The 20,891-nt window shown below is 36.5% G+C and overlaps 1 protein-coding gene and 1 pseudogene across 1 annotated transcript; both read right to left on the bottom strand.

Moving 5' to 3' along the window:
* Nucleotides 1-11,322: 11,322 nt before the first annotated feature.
* On the bottom strand, nucleotides 11,323-12,674 carry LOC113280389 (NAC domain-containing protein 2-like). Its single transcript, XM_026529016.1, has 2 exons — nucleotides 12,225-12,674; nucleotides 11,323-12,114 (listed from the first exon to the last, which is right to left on the bottom strand). Exons 1-2 carry the CDS (start codon nucleotides 12,672-12,674, stop codon nucleotides 11,323-11,325), a joined length of 1,242 nt encoding a protein of 413 aa, XP_026384801.1.
* Nucleotides 12,675-14,855: 2,181 nt separating this feature from the next.
* LOC113280387 lies at nucleotides 14,856-16,377 on the bottom strand (annotated as a pseudogene).
* Between the last annotated feature and the right edge of the window lie 4,514 nt (nucleotides 16,378-20,891).

The following is a 20,891-nucleotide window of genomic DNA, read 5'->3' as shown; positions in this document are numbered from 1 at the left end:
AAGCATAAAACTGCAGCTGTTAGGCAGAAAATTAGTGCTAGTGTGCAACAAGAGGGAGAGTCTCTTTATAGGTTTTTAGAGCGATTCAATGATCTCCTATCTCAGTGTCCTCACCATGGATTTGATAATATGAAACTCGTACGAATTATTTATGATGGTTTAGATTATTCGACCAAAGCCATGGTTGAGTCTATGTGCGCTGGTGAGTTCACTAGTAAAAATGCTGATGATGCTTTTACCTTCTTAGGAGCTATCGCTGAAAAATCCCAACAGTGGGAATCTTGTGTTGAACCCCCTAAAAGACTCTTGGTCAATAGAAGTAGCACCAATATGGTAGATACGAGTTTTTCGTCAGATGCTAAGTTTGCTGCTTTGTCCAGAAGGTTAGAAGCTTTGGAAATGGGTCAGTCTAAAAATAGGTCCCTTGTTGAACCTAATAGAGCCTCTCAAGTCTCTAGTTGTGGAATAGAGCCCGATAATTCATTTTGGGAAGGTCAGGTTAGTGAAGAACAAGCCCATGCTGTCTATAACAATGCTAGGTTTGAGAACCGTCAGAAGTTTGACCCATACTCAGAAACCTACAACCCTGGTTGGAGAAACCATCCTAATTTCTCTTGGTCTAAGGGCCAGAGTCAAGGCCAGTCTAGCAATTCTCAGCCTCCCCCAGGTTTTGGTTTTAAGAACTCTTCAGGTCAAACCCAGTTTCAGAACACTTCCGAGAAATAGATCTCTACCTTAGAGGAAGCTATCACTATGTTAGTAAGTAACCATGACATGCTATCAAAGAACCACATGAGCTTTCAACAAGAAACTAGGCAGGAATTGAAGAATACTTCCCAGAGTCTTGCCAAGTTAGAACTTCAAGTAGGACAAATAGCTAAGTTTATAAGTGAGAGAGAAGATGGAAGGTTCCCTAGTCATACTGATCCTAACCCTAGAGGAGAGAAATCGTACAATCATGTGAATGTTGTCACAACCCTAAGGAGTGGAAAGAAAGTTGACAACAAGGTTGCCATGCCTGATAGTGAACATGCTATAGTTCACCCGTCTGAGCCAGAGAATGAAGAGACTGATAGAGTCTCTAAAGAGACCAATGAGGGTCCTGTTGAGCCCGGCTTTGTTCCCAGAGCCCCGTTTCCCCAGCTGCTAGTTCCGACTAAGAGGGAGTCCAACTTTAATGATATATTGGAGTTTTTCAAGCAGGTTAATATCAACCTTCCATTATTAGATGCAATTAGGCAGATTCCCTCTTATGCCAAGTTCCTTAAGGAGTTGTGTACGCGAAAGCGTAAGCTCAGTTTCCAAAAGAAAGCCTTCATAGCTAGTCATGTGAGTTCTATTATTCAGAATACCACTACTCCTAAGTATAAAGACCCAGGGTCCCCTACCATTGCTTGTACAATAGGTAAGTACCGTGTTGAGAAAGCGTTGCTTGACTTAGGAGCCAGTGTGAACTTACTGCCATACCATGTGTACCTTAAGCTAGGACTTGGTGAGATGAAACCTACCCAGATAACACTTCAGTTAGCTGATAGGTCCGTTAAAGTTCCTCGTGGTGTCATCGAGGATGTTCTCATAGAGGTTGACAAGTTTATTTATCCAGTGGATTTTATTATCCTAGATACCCAACCTGTCCCTGACCCAGAGAACCAAATACCAGTGATTTTAGTTCGCTCGTTTTTAGCCACGTCTAATGCGATCATAAACTGTCGAAATGGTATTATGAATCTATCTTTTGGTAATATGACTATTGAGTTGAATATTTTTAATGTCAATAAGCTACATTCTGAGCTAGATGACACGTGCATTGAAGAGGTCAACATGATAGGAACCTTAGTTTCGAAGTCTGTACCAAACACCGAATCGGAAGATCCATTAGAGAGTTGTCTAGCCCGTTTTAGCATGGATTTCGACGATGATAGCAACATTGAAAAAGTAAATGCTCTGTTGGATTTTATTCCTACGTTAGATACTGATAGATGGAAATCTAGGTTTGAACCATTACTAGCTATCGAATCTACCTTAAGCCCTTATTTCGAAGAGCCTAAAGATCCTCCTAAGTTGGACCCCAATTATGCATTTGTTGGCCCATCTGAGATTTTTCCTATAACTTCCGATTTGGATAGTGATCAGGAGAATAGGCCAGAGACCATGCTTCAAGAAAATAAGCAAGTTTTAGAGTGGACCATAGCAGCTATGAAGCAAGTAGAGGATGAACCACCTGATTATAACTTAGAGAAAGCAATTGACCTTTTTCAAGAACCCGATGGTCTAGAAATTAGGAACATTGTGACTAGTCTATGTAGAGGCACCAAAAATTCTAAGTTTGGGGGTACATAATTAGAAGAATCTCTTGAGCATTTTAAGGACTGGGAAGATCCGGAAATCCAAGCAATAACTAAAGGTTTGTCTGAGAGTAGTGAAAACCCTAAGTTTGGGGGTAGTAATGATTCTTGTGATCGTCAAGTATCCCCATTGGAAGTCCCTAACTTGGTACTCAAGCCTAGTGAGGTATTCCCTGAGTCTATTCAGACTCCACAACCCGATCTTCCTGATACTGTCCAGGAGAAAATCCATATGTTAGAGACCCGTTTTTCGGATGAATCTGTTTGCCGAGACACTCATATGAAGCCCATGTGGGAACCTCAGATAAATCCAGTTTTCTTGCGAGAAACTTTAGATCAGGTTGTGCTCTATCTGCTCATTTTTCTGATCTTGAGGATTTGTCTCTTATTCGTGGCAGTTCTATTTGGTCTTATGGACCCACAATTGTTTCGACTATTGGTATACGACTGTGGAAGGTGACAATTCTTTTAGAGGTATTTGATGTCTATCTAATGAATATAAATTTAGCATTTACTGGGAGGCTCCCGCGTTCATGTGATACGGTAATATCCTTCCTTATTTCTTTTCCCTCCAGTGGTAATAGTTTCTCCTTGTTCATGCTTTTAATTTCATCTTTAGAACATTGAGGACAATCTTAGATTTAAGTTTGGGGGTGGGGAAGAAACACTTTTTGTCACCTTTTTGCAATAAATAAACTCCAGAGCCTAGAAATTTATGCGTATTTATGATGGCACTAACCAATCTAAGTGGATGAAAGCATTTTGGTTGTAGGAGTTGAGGAACCAATCTGAATAGATGGAAACATCTAAAGAGTCTATTCATGAAAGCACAGAGCTTAGGTGTTAGAAATAACATGATAGTTTCACCATATCTCGTTGAGTCCTTTTCACTTCTATTTTTATTTTATTTTATTTTGTTTTTAAACCATGTTTCTCTAAGTGATAGGTGGGTTCCACGATTCAAGTTGTTACCAATGCTAGAATGAATTAGAGTGATTGAGTTACCAAAAAAAAAAAAAAAAACAGTTGAAAAAAACAAAAACAAAAAAAAAAAATTGTGACCAGACCATTTGACCAAAAGGAATAAATTCAATAAAATCGACCACTGGTACCCTTGTATATGCCAGTTGTGTTGACCTAGAGTTAAGTTATCGACTACTGGTACCCTTATATATGCCAGTGTGTTGATATTAGTCAGACTAGTATCTCAATCCATTAGGATATGTTCATTTTGGCGGAGGCCTTCAGACAGATATGGGAAACGTCGTTCACTTAGCAAACATCAAAACCATCTATGTTTTTCTTTATCCATCTTCTTGATCTATCCATGTGATTAGTTTTGACTCCGAATATGATGTCCATAGTGCAACTCTCTGAGTAGAGCTCTGTCACTTTATATGAATTTTAGTATGCTTGAGCGCAAACTCGTGTACAAAAATTGGAATTTCAATCAGGGTACTTCTTCCTGTAGTCAATAAGTATGCCAATCAAGGAGATTCTTTAGTGCCTTCCAAGGTTCTGCGTAGATAGCTAAGGTTTGGAGTATTAAGGTTCTGTGGGTATATCTCTAGTAAGCCCTCCCGAGACTATAACTCGGCCACTAGGGACACCTAGGGGTTTAAAGGCTTATTGCATACGCTAAATGCAATCGACGATGCCTGCGACAGTGAGTTAGGATTTCATTTTAGTTTTGATTTGCTCGAGGACTAGCAAATAATAATTTTGGGGGTATTTGATAGACGCATTTATGTGTCTAATGTAAGTCATTTGTATATATTGTTAGTGTTCGATATCGTACTCATTTGGTTATTTTATTTATTTGTAGGTGTTTTTGGAAGAATAAGGCTTTGTGGCGAAATTGGCTAAAACTGTGGCCCTTGGATTGCCGTTGATAGTGTACCGGAAATGCCCCAGAAGTGTACCGCAAATACCCCGTAGGAACCCTGAAAAAGGGCGGAAAACATCCCAGAAGAATTGCTTAAGGCACCCCTAATTTGGATAAGGGGAACCCTATTTCAGGACATGTACTAAAGGGACACCGGAACTGGATAAGGGGGAGGTCATCTTTATAATTTGAAGAAAATGGCGGGAATGCATGTTACAGCAAACCAGATTTTGGTTTGAATTGTAGTTCGTGATTTTAAGAGATTAAATCACTGGAATCGATTGTTCTGGGCCTGTTATAGCATATAAGGTTCGTTGAGATTGATTGGACACAACTAATTGGGCTGAATTGCCCGGGAGAAGTAAAACAGAGTTCAACAGGGATACGTATTTTTCTGATTATTTTCAAAGATTTTGTGAGAGTTTTACGCCAGGATATGGATGTACCTGGTCCTGTTCAAGTCTTAGTTGGAGTTTGGAGAGTTTAGATAACTCAGAAGAGGTCAGAAGACGTGTACAAGGAGGATTGAAGAGAGATATTCTCTTAACTGCACGGAGAAGAAATCTTAAATTTATACGAGATATTTGGGGTCTGTGGGATATATAAGAGTTGGTTCAAGTCATAAAGGTGTTGAAAAAGTTTTAGAAACCATTAGGAGAGAGTTTAGAGGTCTGCATAGAAGGGAGAATCGAGTTACAGAGAGTTACAGTGCTGCTGCTGCTCGAGGAGGAAGAAGACTAAGAACAGACTAGCTAAGACAGTCGTTCTTCAACAGTCTTAAAAGTGGAACCCAGTATCGTTGTTTTACAACACTTGAGTTGTATCGTTGATTTTCAGCCCTTTCCCCTTTGTAACAGTGGCGCTGTAACACCATTACAGCGTTGCAAATTCCTGTTTCATCTTATATTCATCAATAGAAACACCTATTTTAGCCATGAATTTATCTTGTGAGTGTGTTTTTGGGATGAGGAGCTAAACCCAATCCCAGGGGTGATGGAGGAAGCCATTCTTCCAAAAGTTATGTGGTAAAATTCATTTAAATTTATTTATGCAATCCTTTTATAATTAATTGCACCGAATGAAAATTGAATAAATGATTTTTATTAATTAATTGTGTTTTCTCTAGATGACATATGCTTGGTTTATTGCTTTTGATATTTCATGCTTGCGATTAACAATGGATGTTATAGCAGAGTTCAACAGGGATACGTATTTTTCTGATTATTTTTATTAATTAATTGTGTTCTGGGCCTGTTATAGCATATAAGGTTAGTTGAGATTGATTGGACCCAACCAATTGGGCTGAATTGCCCGGGAGAAGTAAAACAGAGTTCAACAGGGACACGTATTTTTCTGATTATTTTCAAAGATTTTTTGAGAGTTTTACGCCAGGATATGGATGTACCTGGTCCTGGTCCTGTTCAAGTCTTAGTTGGAGTTTGGAGAGTTTAGATAACTCAGAAGAGGTCAGAAGACGCGTACAGGGAGGATTGAAGAGAGATATTCTCTTAACTGCACGAAGAAGAAATCTTAAATTTATACGAGATATTTGGGGTCTGTGGGATATATAAGAGTTGGTTCAAGTCATAAAGGTGTTGAAAAAGTTTTAGAAACCATTAGGAGAGAGTTTAGAGGTCTGCATAGAAGGGAGAATCGAGTTACAGAGAGTTACAGTGCTGCTGCTCGAGGAGGAAGAAGACGAAAAACAGACTAGCTAAGACAGTCGTTCTTCAACAGTCTTAAAAGTGGAACCCAGTGTCGTTGTTTTACAACACTTGAGTTGTATCGTTGATTTTCAGCCCTTTCCCCTTTGTAACAGTGGCGCTGTAACACTATTACAGCGTTGCAAATTCCTTTTTCATCTTATATTCATCAATAGAAACACCTATTTTAGCCATGAATTTATCTTGTGAATGTGTTTTGGGGATGAGGAGCTAAACCCAATCCCAGGGGTGATGGAGGAAGCCATTCTTCCAAAAGTTATGTGGTAAAATTCATTTAAATTTATTTATGCAATCCTTTTATAATTAATTGCACCGAATGAAAATTGAATAAATGATTTTTATTAATTAATTGTGTTTTCTCTTGATGAAATATGCTTGGTTCATTGCTTTTGATATTTCATGCTTGCGATTAACAATGGATGTTTTGAAAATCTGATTTAGGCAATGATTAGAATCACAATTACTTTTGATTGGAATTATAATGTCTAGAATTGCATGATCAAAATTATTATTGAATCACATAAATTTTGGTGTATGGTGAAATCCTGAACCCTCGTCTTTCCATAATATTTACATCACCTTTGAATTTAATTTGTTTTATCTTTATTTTTATTAAGTCTAAAAATTATTTCCTTCACAAGTCTGAAAAGAACCCAGTTTTTACCACTACTCCACTCACCATTTGAAAATACATCATTGAACCTTCCGAGGTTTCTCCATCCACTGCTACTGCCTAATTTGTATATGTGAACTTGTATAACTTGGTCTCCAACATTAATACTACGAGTTTGTACTGATTGGTAGAAGAAACATAACTAAATCCTACTGTCCTGTAATCACCCTTAATACCATCTAAACCATTCTTAAGTAGAGGAAGAAGAACATATTCTTTTGTTATGGGGTACAAAAAGGTGCATCCAACCATTGTCGAAAACAAGATATGTTCGGAGAAAGACAGACCAACTCCGTTACATGAATCAAGAGACGATGCATACCAAAATGGATTTGGGGAGAAATACATCCTTGTAATTTTCTAAATGGGTGCTGTTAACTCACGATTCTCGTCAAATTCAAAATACTGAAATTTTAGAATTCGAATACCATCTGATTTATACATATTCTTAGTCAAAGCAAGAAAACCTAACTTACCATAGCGAGCAACAGAAGGATGATTGAGATAATGATGATGGAAGTGCGTCTTGGAGAATGATAGTTTGTGAGTAAGATTTCTCCAAGTTTTGCAAACACATCTGCAATCAAGAAGTGATTCTACTGGTACACGAGTTAATATATCGTACGTAATTTCTTCTGGTAGAAAATTGAAATACTCCATTAATGAAGGATGTTGGTGTTTAACAAAATAATGAATGATCTTGGTATTGAACAAAGAACGATGGTATTAAGAATTCTAGGGTTTATGAAACAGAGATGAAACTGGGTTTTTTTTCCGCTACCAAAAGAGTAAAGGTGAAATACTGGAAGTCTAGAATGAAATTGCTTTTTCATACGCTCGTAGTGGGCTCCAAAACATGCTTCTTGTTTAGATTTTGCAAACAAAGTAAATGGGCCAATAATTTTGGGGCAAAAATTCTTGATCCTATAACTTAGGGGTGAGTATCTGGCACGGACTCTGCGGATTTATTCGGGATCCTCTGTATTTTTTGCGGGTAAGTGCCTGGAAAGTTTTATAATAAGTTGGACGTGGATGCGAATTTTGAAATCCAACATATCAAGGATCGGGTCCGGATCACTGTAGTCATCCTAGCCAAGATGGTCGAGATTTCGTTGAAAATTCTGTTTTCATCCCATGATATAATGAAACAGCTAATTTCTCCGAGTCGGAAAGGTTTCGGAAATATCACTTGAATCGGCCGAGATCAAGCCGATACGAGTCAGCCGAGATGAGGGTTATTTCGGTAATTTTTTCATAAATAAACTTATAATCCGTGAATCGAATTTGGTTTTCAGTTTAAGTTCGATGTTTGTTTTTTTTGTTGTTGCAAGATATCTACTTTAAGAATTGGATTAGATGTGAGTCGGAGAGAATGCCGATAAGTATAGTGTCTCATGATAACCAGAGCTAACTAGGATGGAGAGGACTCTTTATGTTCAAAAGCACTTCTCCTTCTAGATAGTCTAACACTTAGTGGAAGCTAATGCTATAGAAATGGAGTCTTCATTTCATATTCTCCAATCAGCTGATTCGTTCCTTGGTTCTTGCACGCATGAGCTACCTTAAAACGTTTCATCTACCTCAACACATCAGCTGATTGTAAACAACCTAAGAATAAATTAACAAAGATGGAGTTAGAAGTAACTCCCTGAGTAGCACAAGTGTACCAAAGAAATCAGATTTGTTCTCACGTCCGGAACATGCCTAACCTTAGTTAAAGTGTTCACCATACCGTCATACATCTTAATTTGAATTTTACCTACACCTACCACTTTACAAATGACATTGTTTCCCATAAAAGCTTTACCACCTTTTATAGCTTGATAAGTCGTAAACCATTCTCTATGAGGATACATATGAAAAGTACACCCCAAATCAATAATCCACCCATTCTTTGAGATTTCGGTATTAACCGTGAGAAGCGTTCCATCATCACTTTCTACTTCAATATTTGCTGCGGTGCCTTGATTAGTATTCTTCTCAACATTCTTCCTTTCTGGACAATCCTTCTTGAAGTTCCCTTTTTCTTTACAATGAAAGCAATAGAATTTATCGGATTTAGATTTAGACCTTGACTTTGATCTACGCCTATCGAATCCACACTTTTAGTTTCCTCTTCCTTTTACAAGCAACTCATCTCCCGAATTGTATTTACCATCAATACCCGTCTTCTTTAACTCTTTAGAGTTCAAAGCCTCTTTAACGTCTTCCATGGAAATTGTGATTTTTTCATAAATTACGGGATATCAATATAATTATTATAAGATGGTGGTTAGGAACAAATCAAACCAAATGCTTGTTCTTCGTATTCAATTTTGACATCAATATTTGCCAAATCTAAGAGAATTTTATTATAATCATCAATATGATCTATAATAGACATTTCTTCATGCATTCTAAGAGTATATAATTTCTTCTTTAGATATAAACGATTAATTACGAGTTTAGTCATACACCTTCTATCCAATTTGTTCCATAGCCCATCCGGAGTCATTTCTGTCGCCACTTCTCTCAAGACCTCATTGCTCAAACACAATAAAATGAATCCATGTGCGTTCTCCATGAGTTCATCATTTTCCTCATCCTTCAATGTTGTTCCTAGACCCGTTTTTCCCTCAAAGTTTTCACCAAACTTGTTGTACCAAAACATCCCTCATCTTTAGCCTCCATAAATTGAAATCATGCTTTCTATCAAATTTCTCAATCTCATACTCTGCCGCCATCCTAGATCGCTCCCACCTGGAGCTCTGATACCAATTTATTATAACAAATGGCACAATCTAGCACAATCAATCAAGAATTGAAAATGGAAATGAAATCAGAGTAAAATCAAGCACACATAACACATGGATTTATAGTGGTTCGATCAAGATGATCTACATCCATTTGCGAAGACAAAGAAATGATTCCACTACAATTAAATAAGGTTATAAGGTATTTCTCTTAATCCCTCTCAAGAACTCTAGCCCCCTTTTGGTACGTCCCATCTCTCTCTCTATTACATGTGTTTTTCTTGCCAACAAAAGAAAATAGGTTTTCTTGTTATTCTCATGATGCCCAAATTTTGGTGCAACAAAAGTTTATTACATGGGCTTTAAAGGGATCAGGCCCATACCAGACTAACACTTGTATCTAAGGCACTAAATACAACAATTTATTATGGTGCATGTGCAAATGCTTAGAGCTTCTCCAATTGAGGATGAAGGTCTTATTTTTTTTATGACACATAGGATTTTAGGCCCTTGTTTACATTAAATCCATCTCTAACAATGGGTCCTATTAAATAGGAAGGGTGCCAAAATAAATATAAAGGTCTTGAAGCTTATTTAGACCTTCGCAATGACCTCCACGTCATTTTTTTAACCATATTTTAAATTTTTACATTTTAATAACTCTTTTTGAACCAATAGGAAAAAATGAAGGCCTGTGATGAACTTTATACCCCGTGTAACTGTTAATCCCAGTGTTATGCTGTTTACATTCACTCTTAACAAGGGCTTACATTGATTTTCACAGACTCAATTCTAAAGAAATAATTCTCTTATGTTTCGACGTTTTTTACAGGATTTGCATCTGCTGCATTAATTGAGCATAGACTCACGATAAAGTTTATGTTAGGAATATCTATTGTGTTTATCTCAATGCACCAGATGAATAGGCATTTGTTGTGGAGAAAAAGAGCAGCACTAGTGCATTACGATGCACAGTAGTATTACGAGCAACACTAGTCTTTGTATAGTAAGTTTGTAAATCCTCAAAATGGAAGTTTGTATACATCCTTGAATTTGAGCAATTGATCTAAGTTTAAATACTTTCTGGATCAGGATAAGTGATACATCTTTCATAAATATGGCAGCCGGAGCAAATGACTATGTGAGAAACTTCACGATAGTTTGAATGAGTAGTTATCGATTAATTAATTTCAGTGTCCTTGCACCCGACGTTTGATTCTTTCTTTTTGTTTGGGGATTCTTTTCGGTCCACAAGTGATCCCTATGTAGCTTAGGCAGTCTACTAAACCAAGGAGAAAACAGTGGACGGACAGTGAGTTAAGGAGAAAATAATTGATACTCAATTTATTGTAACTGTTCTTTTAATTCCCATGAACTTATAGTGAACGATTGGGGCCTCGGAGTTCTTAATTTTCAACACGAAAGAGAATATATTCATTTAGAAATTTCCATTCCTCGGAATCAGTTTCCAACTCTGATAAGAAGCTAATGGGTTAATTTTGAAAAGACTACGGATTCCACAGAGTTATATTTGTGGATAACCATTAGCTAAACATGTTTGTGGACACATCACATTAAGAAGACATACAGACTAAACAAGGGGCATGTATGGCTTCTGAACCACTCCAAGCTAGTATTGCCAAGCATAAGCTTTGCAAACTCCGCAACCTGAAACTCAAATACGAAGTGCAGTCCTCGAGAAGAATACCTTTCAAATTACAGAACTAGTGCAAAGTGCAGCCTCGCAAAATATATAATAAAATGTAAAGCTAAGAAGAATTGAAATAACTGAACAATATACTACATTTATAAAATTGGAGAAAATAGTTTTTTATATATTTATGGAACTGCACCGTGCACGGCTGCCTACGTACCCATTATGGGATCAAGCCCAACGTAGTTCTATTCTATTACAACTGTTTGATAGTTTGACCAGTAGAATTATAACATCTTTATCGATCGTTTAGTACATGGGTTCAAAATTGGGGAAATATGCTTTATAAGCAACAGGATCCCATCCAAGCTTGGAAATCTTCACTGCTTCAGAATCACTTGCTTTTAATACCTTTCTCGAGTCGTAGTAGGTATAGCTGTTATCCCGCGGAGTACTACTATTAAGTTTATCTTCAGAAGTTGGTAACAGATCATCCAGATTTTCCCACTCATTATTATCTGGAGTAGTAGTGTTAAGGCTATCTTTAACAGCTGGTAAACCATTATTATCGAAGGAAAAGAACTCCTCCCATCCATCATCATTGAGAAATTCATCAAAGTCAGGCATCGAGGCTGAAAGCATACTTGTTGGTGCAGGTGGTACTGGCACAGGCACATAAGGATCCGTTGTCTTCATTGCCGGTGGTTGTGATGGAACCCATTCTGATAATTCTGCGTTACTGAAAACTGGTGCAGATGCTTCTGATAATTTTCCGTTGTTTAAATGGGATTCTACGTTATTGAAAACTGGTGGTGATGATGCAACCCAATCTGATGATGATTCTACGTTATTGAAAACTGGTGCTGCCTCTAAATCCACAAATTTTGATGTAGATGTTTCTGCTGGCAGTGGTGATGGAACCCATGATATTGAAGATCTATTGTTAGCTGGTGGCTCTACAGCAGGCACTGCATCCGTTGAGGGAGATGTTCGTTGCCTCTTTGCTACAGGTTGAGATTGTGGTTGTTTTTGTCGTACTCCATGGACGTCGAATATCGGTATTTTGCATCTAATCTCACACAAAACATACTCGGGATCCGCCTGTTTTTACAAGATAAATATTAATTAATTATATATATATAGAATCCAAGATACGTATTAATATCGTTAGCTAGATTATGATCTAGAGGTGTTAAAACATATATACATACCTTTATATTGTTGTTTGTGTAATAATCGGGGAGCAACGAATATTCATGCATGATCCAGTGACCCTTCTCACGTTCAACTTCACGTTTCTTTTCCTTGGGAACATTCCATTCGAAGTTGTACATTCTTTTCGTTCCAATTGGTTTTTTATCATCATCTTTTAGGGTTGTTGGTTTTTGTCCACTCCATGTTCCATCTCCGGTTTTTCGATTCACATTCTTACCACATGAACTCACTTTGGTTATGGGAGTGAAAAAGTATCCTTGGTTTCTCTGGATCTCTTGAAACAGGAGGAACGGATTTGAATACCTGTAGATGTCTTTCTCCAAGATAAACCAACTAACATCCGGGAGAGTGTTTTGGACCTTTCTAACCAGATAATCTTTAATTATTTGTTTTTCGCTTGGCATAAACTTATAACCTGGAGGTAATACTCCTTTATTTAACACCATCTTCGCCTCTATTTTTTCTCTCGAACGATCCACAAATTAACTTTGATTTCTCAAGTTCTATCTCTCTCGCTCTCTATATATCTTTGTATCACAGAATTGGAGAGCTTGTATGTTTATTTATAAGAATTCAAGTAGGTGCTATAGTAGGAATAAGCTTTATAAATTAAACTTGAGCCTTAAGAAAGGGAAATCCGTTCAAGTATAATCCACCACCTACGTACGGCGGTGCACCACCGCCTGATAATAATTATATGTCCACGTGTATTTTAGTAATCCAACTTAGACTCCGAGAGGTAGAAGCTGCAGAACCTTAATTAGGAAGCCTTTGTTTAATCAGCTTTAACCATTGAGAAAACAAGGAGTAAACTGAAGAATGGAAGATGACCGAGAGCTACAACTATTTAGGGTTTCTAGTAGAACCGTTATAGGCGTATTTTGGTATCACTACAAGAAAAGTTGGATTAAGCGACCATGCATTTTTGGTTGCAAAAGCCCATATTGAGTCGCTCTAACCCTTAAAGCGACTTAATTTGGCTCTCGCTCTCGAGTTGCAAAAGGTGGGATTTCTACAAGTCTAGAGCAGCTAGGCAATCGCTTTAGTAATCAAGCAACTATCATGTAGCGTCTTTTTTCTTAATTGCTTCATGACTAAACCGACCTCCCTAGAGCAAGCAAAATAGTGATCGCTTTAAAGCTAGACCAACCAAAATACAACAAGTAAAACGTTGATCACTTCATAGATAGACCAACCATAATAGAGCAAGTGAAATACCTGAAGTTGGTTGCTTACATTTTTGAGCTACCAAATGTTTTGCCCTGAAGTTGGTTGCTTGCGTTTTTGAGCTACCGAAGTTGGTTGCTTACATTTTTGTGCTACCAAACTTTTTGCCCTAAAGTTGGTTGCTTACATTTTTGAGCTATCAATCTTTTTGCCCGCTACATCTATTGTTCTGATGCCGAACGTATCTGGCCTATTTCGATTTAGATAATCCTCAATTGAAATTACAATTAAAATTGATACTAAAACAAATTATGAACCAAATTAAAAACTGAATCATGTTTTATTATATCACATAGATCAATTTACATCATTTCTTAAAAAAAAGACAATCTTTAGAGGAACAAAAAGATCAAAAATACAAACTAATCATTTCTTTAAAAAATGCTGATTACAATTTCCTTAATTTTGAAACTAAAGATGAACACTCCTTCGACTTTGTAGCACCAAGCTCATAATAAGAGATTCATACTTCCATCATTCTTGTGTTTAAGTTCCTATCTGATCATTCATCATTCAAGTGTAAAGAAACCAGCAAATCCTGAATCTCCACAACTTGTAGTCTGCTTTTTGCCACAATGTTACTAATTCAGATTATACAAAACACGAACATGTCAAATCAAAGATAATGATATTCATGATATAAATTTTAGAAATGATCTAATGAAGAATGTCATTATTAGCCAGGAACATCTTAAACAAAGGACATGATTGGGACATACTTTCGGTATTCCGATAGAGGCACTAGTTTCCTCAATAACGAGACCATCACAATGGTGGATGTTAGGTTGTCAAGGACTGAGCTTAGAAAGAAAGTGACAATTCCAACTTGAAATGTACAGCAAGAAACCATGGTGTTATCACAGCAACGTCATGCATTTCAATCACATGAAGATATCAAAAAGCATCTAACGTATACTTACATCAAGAATATATTTTCATGACTATACTCTTAGGCAAATCTATATCTAATGTACTTCAATATTTCAGCTTAGACATGGATGGGATAATCGGAAGCCACCAGAACTTCATAACATGAGCCATCAAAATATGGCAGTGATTCTCTGTCCTTGCAGATTTTTAGAATGAAAAACAGATATACATGTTTCTGCTGAGAATGCGTTTTACAATAGTGTGAACAAACACTTCAAGGATTAGTTTGGCTGTATAATACATATGTAGGCATCTGATAGTAAAAAGTGCATAAAACTTTACTTATATGCTTTTGGAGCAAATGGCTCAATAGAAACAACAGAGGTAACACCAATACACCATGTCATAATATGGAAATGGAATCAGAAGAATCAGTCAATGAGGAGTAGCGACCACTCACCACCCAAAGAAGAGTCTGTGGCTTCCGAGTAGTTATATTATCAGTAACCAGTTTAAATCCTTGATGAGCATCAGCTATCTCTATTATGGTCATTGCACCAAGCAAAAAAAAATTCTATTTCACTAACTTCTGCACATGTATGACTGAGCTCATTCACAGCTATATCAGTCGAGGGAGCCTGTACCAGAAAAGACAACAAATTGTCACAACCAAACAAATAAGAACTTAATAGGGGAAAGAAACAAACATGAAAACCTCCAGATAAGAGAGGTTAGAAATGAAAGGAGCATCTGATTATTTCGAAAAAGAAAATAGCCAGTATCATGTTTCTATATACTTTTCCCATTAAGCTGAAATCTCAAGAAATTGAAATGAATCTTACCCCGATGCTTCTGATAACCCATAAACTAACTGCCATCAATAATCCAACTCCACTTTTATTGAATGCTAAAGATTCCTCAAAGATAATCCATGCATATCCTAATCCGAATACCAATGCCATGGCTATGTCCTGTACCATGATACAACTTCCAGTTAAACCAGTGTCAGCAAGTTCTTTTGCATGTCTAGGCACTTCAATGGAGATAAACAACGAACAGTGTTAAAGAGAAACTTAACCTATATGGCTATATGCAATGGTTCTACTCATAAGCAATCAAAGAAAGCACAATTCAAATGACGATTCAGGCAAACAAAACATGGGGAATGGACCTGATTGGCAGCAACCCACAGCTGCTCCAACGATTGCAAACGCTTTCAAGAAATCAGTCTTTGGCTGGTAACACGCTTCAAAATCTTGGGAGCTCACATCATCAACTGAACATAATGGATCACATGTCCTTGACCTCTGCATCAATTCCTACAGAAAATGCAACTATCAATCAACTGAACAATACGAATCATATATCCACAAATAGGGAAATGCTTGTGCAGATATTTTAGCAAATGGGGTTCATTGCAGGTAGTTTGAACCACCTAGTATGATCCAAAAATGTAATGAAGGTGGACACAAATGTCCTACCTACATATAGATTAGCTTTTGATTGTCGAACCTTAGAAACACAGTGGTCAGAATATTCATCTTCTCAACTACCATCTGAAATTTCAATGAAAACGAGTTTCTTGAGAAAACATTCAACAAGGCCATTTCCAAAAAAGAAAGATAATACTCGGTAAAAAAAAAATTACCTGAACTCCATCAATTTCACATCGATCTCCAACATCAAAGGGGTGCATGACAAACAAAAATATGATTGATTCGAACATCGTCTTGCAAGTATTACCAAATAGAACTAATTTGCCCTGTTCCTGCAATTAACCACTTGCATAAATTAGCAAACCAACACAAGGTAATTGAGAAAATGTAAGAAGTCAAGTGACTTAAATTTCAACTCGCCAGAATTGCAATAACACTTCTACCTGGTAGAGAATAGTGCAAGGGATCACCTCGCCAAGACTTTGTGATAATCCCGTTCTAGCTCATCCCAATGTAAACACTATGAAAGAAACAAAAATGAATAAGTGACTACGAATGAAAGACTAAACCATATTCAATTCACCAAAACTTTAACAACTTTACCCTCATCTCCCATGCTAACAATACAAAGAATGACCTACTATAATCAACCATATTATCAAAGGCTACTATAATCCAACTATATTATCAAAGAACTTCCTTCAAGTTACTGAATGAATCACACTATAAATCACTTCAAAATAATTATTTCTCAGAGGAATATTAACAAACACATAATAAGCATGGAACAAAATGTTTATCAAACAATCAAAATGAGATGCTTAAACCCTCAGACAAGTATTACCAAACAAAAAACCCGTCTAAAATCCTAATTACATCTGAAACTACATTTTCATTAAATGGGATCCCATAAAAAGTCACACAATCAGAGAAAAAAAATCCCTAAAAACATTGATTTCTTTAGTTTCTTAATCATTTTACTTTCAAGATCTTTGTAAGACCGAACTTCAGTGTTTGTATGGCCACGAAAACAAAATTATAAACATTAGAAATGATGGGGTTTAACTGTAATTAACCATCCATCTTGATTTCAATTCATTCTTTTCTGTAATCAATTCCATCTACAGTTCAGTTAAAATCTTCATCTCAAATTTCTTGTTCAAACCCTAACTGTAATTCACCATCCATCTTGATTTCTAGCAGCAACAACACCAAATCCACAAATCGAACCCATGATTAAAAAACTTTAATCAGAGATGGAAGAGATAATGAATTTTCTGTTATTGATTCGATGTTCAGGTATGGAGAGATATGATTCTTATGGCTAGGTTAGATGTTGAATGAAGAATTGAAAGGGATTCTGAGATTGAATCGGTGAAAGAAGAAATCAGTAACAGATTACGAATTGAAATCGGGTTTCGTTTGATTTAGGGTTTGTAGAAGGTGGATCTGAGGTATTCAATTGATGAGTTTCTGTGACTGAGGTTGTGATGATTTTCACCAGAAATTGCATATGAGAATTAAGATGGGTCGATTCTATCAAGAAATGGAGATGAATAAGAGGGATTGAGAGAAGAGCAGCGGTGGTGATGCAGCGCCGACGGTGTGCTTCGGAGGAGAGGAAGAAAGAAAGAGAGAACCAAAAGGAATTAGAGTTCGAGTAGTTGATGATACAACCAAAATGAAAACTAAAATTATCGACGGACCACATTTCGTTTGATCCACTCATACGGATCAAGAAAAAGATCTTGACGGTTGATATTATATTTGGGATGTTCATGCGGATTGAGAAGTAAGTGTTTTTCTGTTTGTGCTAATACGTACTCATGTATCCGGTTTTGTTATCAACATTTGACACGAAAAAAAATCCAAAAAAAATATTAATAAATTTAGGACATTGTTATCGACATTATGATATAAAAAAAAATCCAAAAAATACATAAGAATAAATCGGGAAAATGGAAAATTAAATCGATAATTGGTGTGTTTCTTTGTGTTTTTGTGCTTTCTTTGTGTGTTTCCGGTTTGAATTTCGACTAGCCGCATAGGTCATGAAGTAATTTCTACTAGTCATGTAGGTCATGAAGTAATTTCTACTATTCATTATAGATAAATATGAAGATCGATATGGATTTGAACTTCAAATTTGGTATAACGGCATAGAAACTATGAACCACGAAGCTCCGGGAGGGTTCTGGCTTCAAACTTAGCATGATACATCATATTTATCGATAAATATGAAGCTCAGTGTCGATTCGAACTTCAAATTCGGTATAACGACATAGAAACTATGAACAACGAAGCTTCAGGAGGGTTCTGACTTCAAACTTAGCATGATACATCATCAAAATCGATAAATATGAAGCTCAATGCCAACTCGAACTTCAAATTCGGCATAACGACAACGAAACTATGAACCAAGAAGCTCTAGGAGGGTTCTGACTTCAAACTTAGAAGGATACATCATCAAAATAGATAAATATGAATCTCAATGTCGATTCGTACTTTAAATGTGGTAAAATGGCATACAAACTATGAACCACGAAGCTTCAGAAGAGTTCTGACTTGAAACTTAGCATGATACATCATCGAAATCATTAAATATGAAGCTCAATGTCCGTTCGAACTTCAAATTCGGTATAACACACTATCACTACTTGAACCAGCTTTGTCATTAAAAATAGATTCCTGATTATAAATTAGACCGGCCTTGTTATCCGAAACCTACTGTTTGGTTTATACAAGTGCATCTCAATCGATCGACCTTAGTCAATTTCGCCACATAGTTATCTATCAAATAAACCGAATGTTCGTGGCTTCACTTAATTTCACTTGTTATTTGTCAATCTTACCCAATGTCAATCGGCCTCACTCAGATTTTCCCAAAAATCATAAGGTTCTTTAGTTATCTATCATTTTAATTGAATGTTCATCGACCTTAATTAATTAAAGACATTATTTATCAATCTTGTCCAATATTACTGGATCTCACTCAATTTTTCTTAGATTCAATGAGTTTATATGGTTATCGATCAAATAAACTAAATTTCCTTCGCTTTGACTTAATTTAACTTGTTATCCATCAATCTTACCCAATATCGTTGGACCTCACTCAGTTTCTCTTAAATAGATTGGTTTATCTAGTTATCCATTATTTTAACTGAATGTCCATCGACCTTTGTGTAGTTCACCCTTTATCTATCAATGTTATCCAATTCGCTCGACCTTACTCAATTCTCTTACATAAATTGGTTTATCCAGTTATTCATTATTTTAAATGAATGTCCATCATTAGTTCACCGAGGATGGGAACTACTGACAATAAATCGGGAAAATTGACCAAGTTCCACCGATTTTTTGAAAAAAAAGGAATTAATGATATAATTTTTAAATTTTCAAGGTTTTGATAAAACACCTAAAACAATTTCATGTTGACTCATAGGAATCAGATTTTTCCGATTCTTTCTTTTTTCTGTCCCAATTTTTTTTAATCACGCAATTAGGATATAAAGAGTATTTTAGATCATATAAAATTGTTCTAATTACAAAACGAACAAGGAATACGATTTTTCAAATTTATCTGGCCAATAGAAATCCAAGAGCTAGGTAATGATTGGAAACAAATTCGGTAATTACCTTCGGTTTTCAATTAGATAAAATTTCGAGTATTGTATTAGAAATGTACGGAATGAACAAGTGAATTATTATCGTAGAAAATATGTAGAACATATATATTTTGGATTGAATACTACGAATGTGTATAAATCAATTGAATGAAAATGATTAGCAAAATGAGAAAGAATGGGAAACCCACCTCGTAAAATTACTGTAGAACTTCTATTAGAAACCCACCTCGTAAAATTTCTACAAATCAGAATTAAACATCTCAATATCAAACATCAAACACTAGATTGGTGATCGCTTCCCTTTCCATTATTAGAATCATCCACTTTCCTTTTCTGAATTGGTGGTCGCTATACCTTAGTTGCTGAGACAGGTTTTTAGTAGCCAAACATATTTTGAATTGCTGACACACGGTAGCTTGAAGTAAATAGCTACTAACCTACTATTCCACCCGCTATGCAGTACTGAGAAAAAGGCTGGAGCAACCCATAAATTTAATTAGTAGCTACGATTTGATGGGGGCATGTTAATAGCAGCCAAAGTTTTTGGTAATTGCAAACATGGTTGCTTAACTATTAAAGCGACCAAAATTTTGAGAGCTTGCTAAGATTTTGGTAGCTTAAACCAAGTTTTCTTGTAGTGTATACGCCATTTCATTTTTCTAGCAAAACCATCTCCAGGGAATTGAAGGGTGGAAACTGGATAACAAGACTTGAATGCAAATTAAGGGTAGAAAACAAGTGATCCACAAACGTGGAAATGATTTGTTTTCCGTAGTTTTTTGCTTTCCTTACTCGAGCCATCACTTCTTCTAACATTTCATGAGTGAATATCTACAGGGATCAGCCTAAAAACTGGTAGTAGTAGGATTTCTTCGACGGTTATAAAAGCTCCGTAGATCAAATCTTAATCTGAATACCTGTAGTAATGATGGTTCTTAGCAAGTTAAAATAGATGAACAGAAACGTGATCAAAAAGACTGTTATAGGAGATCTTGCAGCAATGAACTCTATGCTTGAGTAGTTGCTAGCTACAGAGAATGCCCGGATCATGTAATTCCTAGAAACAATCTATCTATATAAGTATGACATACGTACCCCTGAGGGAAGACTATTTTACCTCGTATCTGCTGGGTCAAAACATTTTCTTTTAACTCAAAAATACAAATCATTATCTCACGCACGATCGAGTCGATTTGTAGTGTAGGGGCAAAATATCGCACAATCCATAAAAGAGCACAGCAAAATTAAGAGCGCGAGAGAACGTAACACGAGTGTGAGAAGACGTAGCACGAGCGTGAGAAGACGTATCATGAGCATGTGCGAGAAGATCCAATATGAGTGTGCGAAAATAACGCATGCCAGAATCGAAAATAGAGACTTCATTAGCTGTACTCCACTACATGTTAGCTGTCATCCACTACGTAAACACCTATATAAAGAGAAAGGTAGGAGAGAGAAAGCAGAGACACATTTTACAAGAGGAGACTTTATTTTCTTTATCATC

This window comes from Papaver somniferum, chromosome 5 (genome assembly GCF_003573695.1).
Source record: "Papaver somniferum cultivar HN1 chromosome 5, ASM357369v1, whole genome shotgun sequence".
Taxonomy (NCBI): domain Eukaryota; kingdom Viridiplantae; phylum Streptophyta; class Magnoliopsida; order Ranunculales; family Papaveraceae; genus Papaver; species Papaver somniferum.
The sequence above is the reverse complement of the archived record's forward strand: the minus strand, read 5'-3'. Positions and strand labels throughout refer to the sequence as shown.

Coding starts and splice junctions, on each gene's coding strand:
- LOC113280389 (XM_026529016.1), bottom strand. CDS start 12,674: ATGGTGTTAAATAAAGGAGTATTACCTCCAGGTTATAAGTTTATGCCA. Junction 12,115..12,224: donor ACACAAACAACAATATAAAG/GTATGTATATAT, acceptor TTGTAAAAACAG/GCGGATCCCGAGTATGTTTT.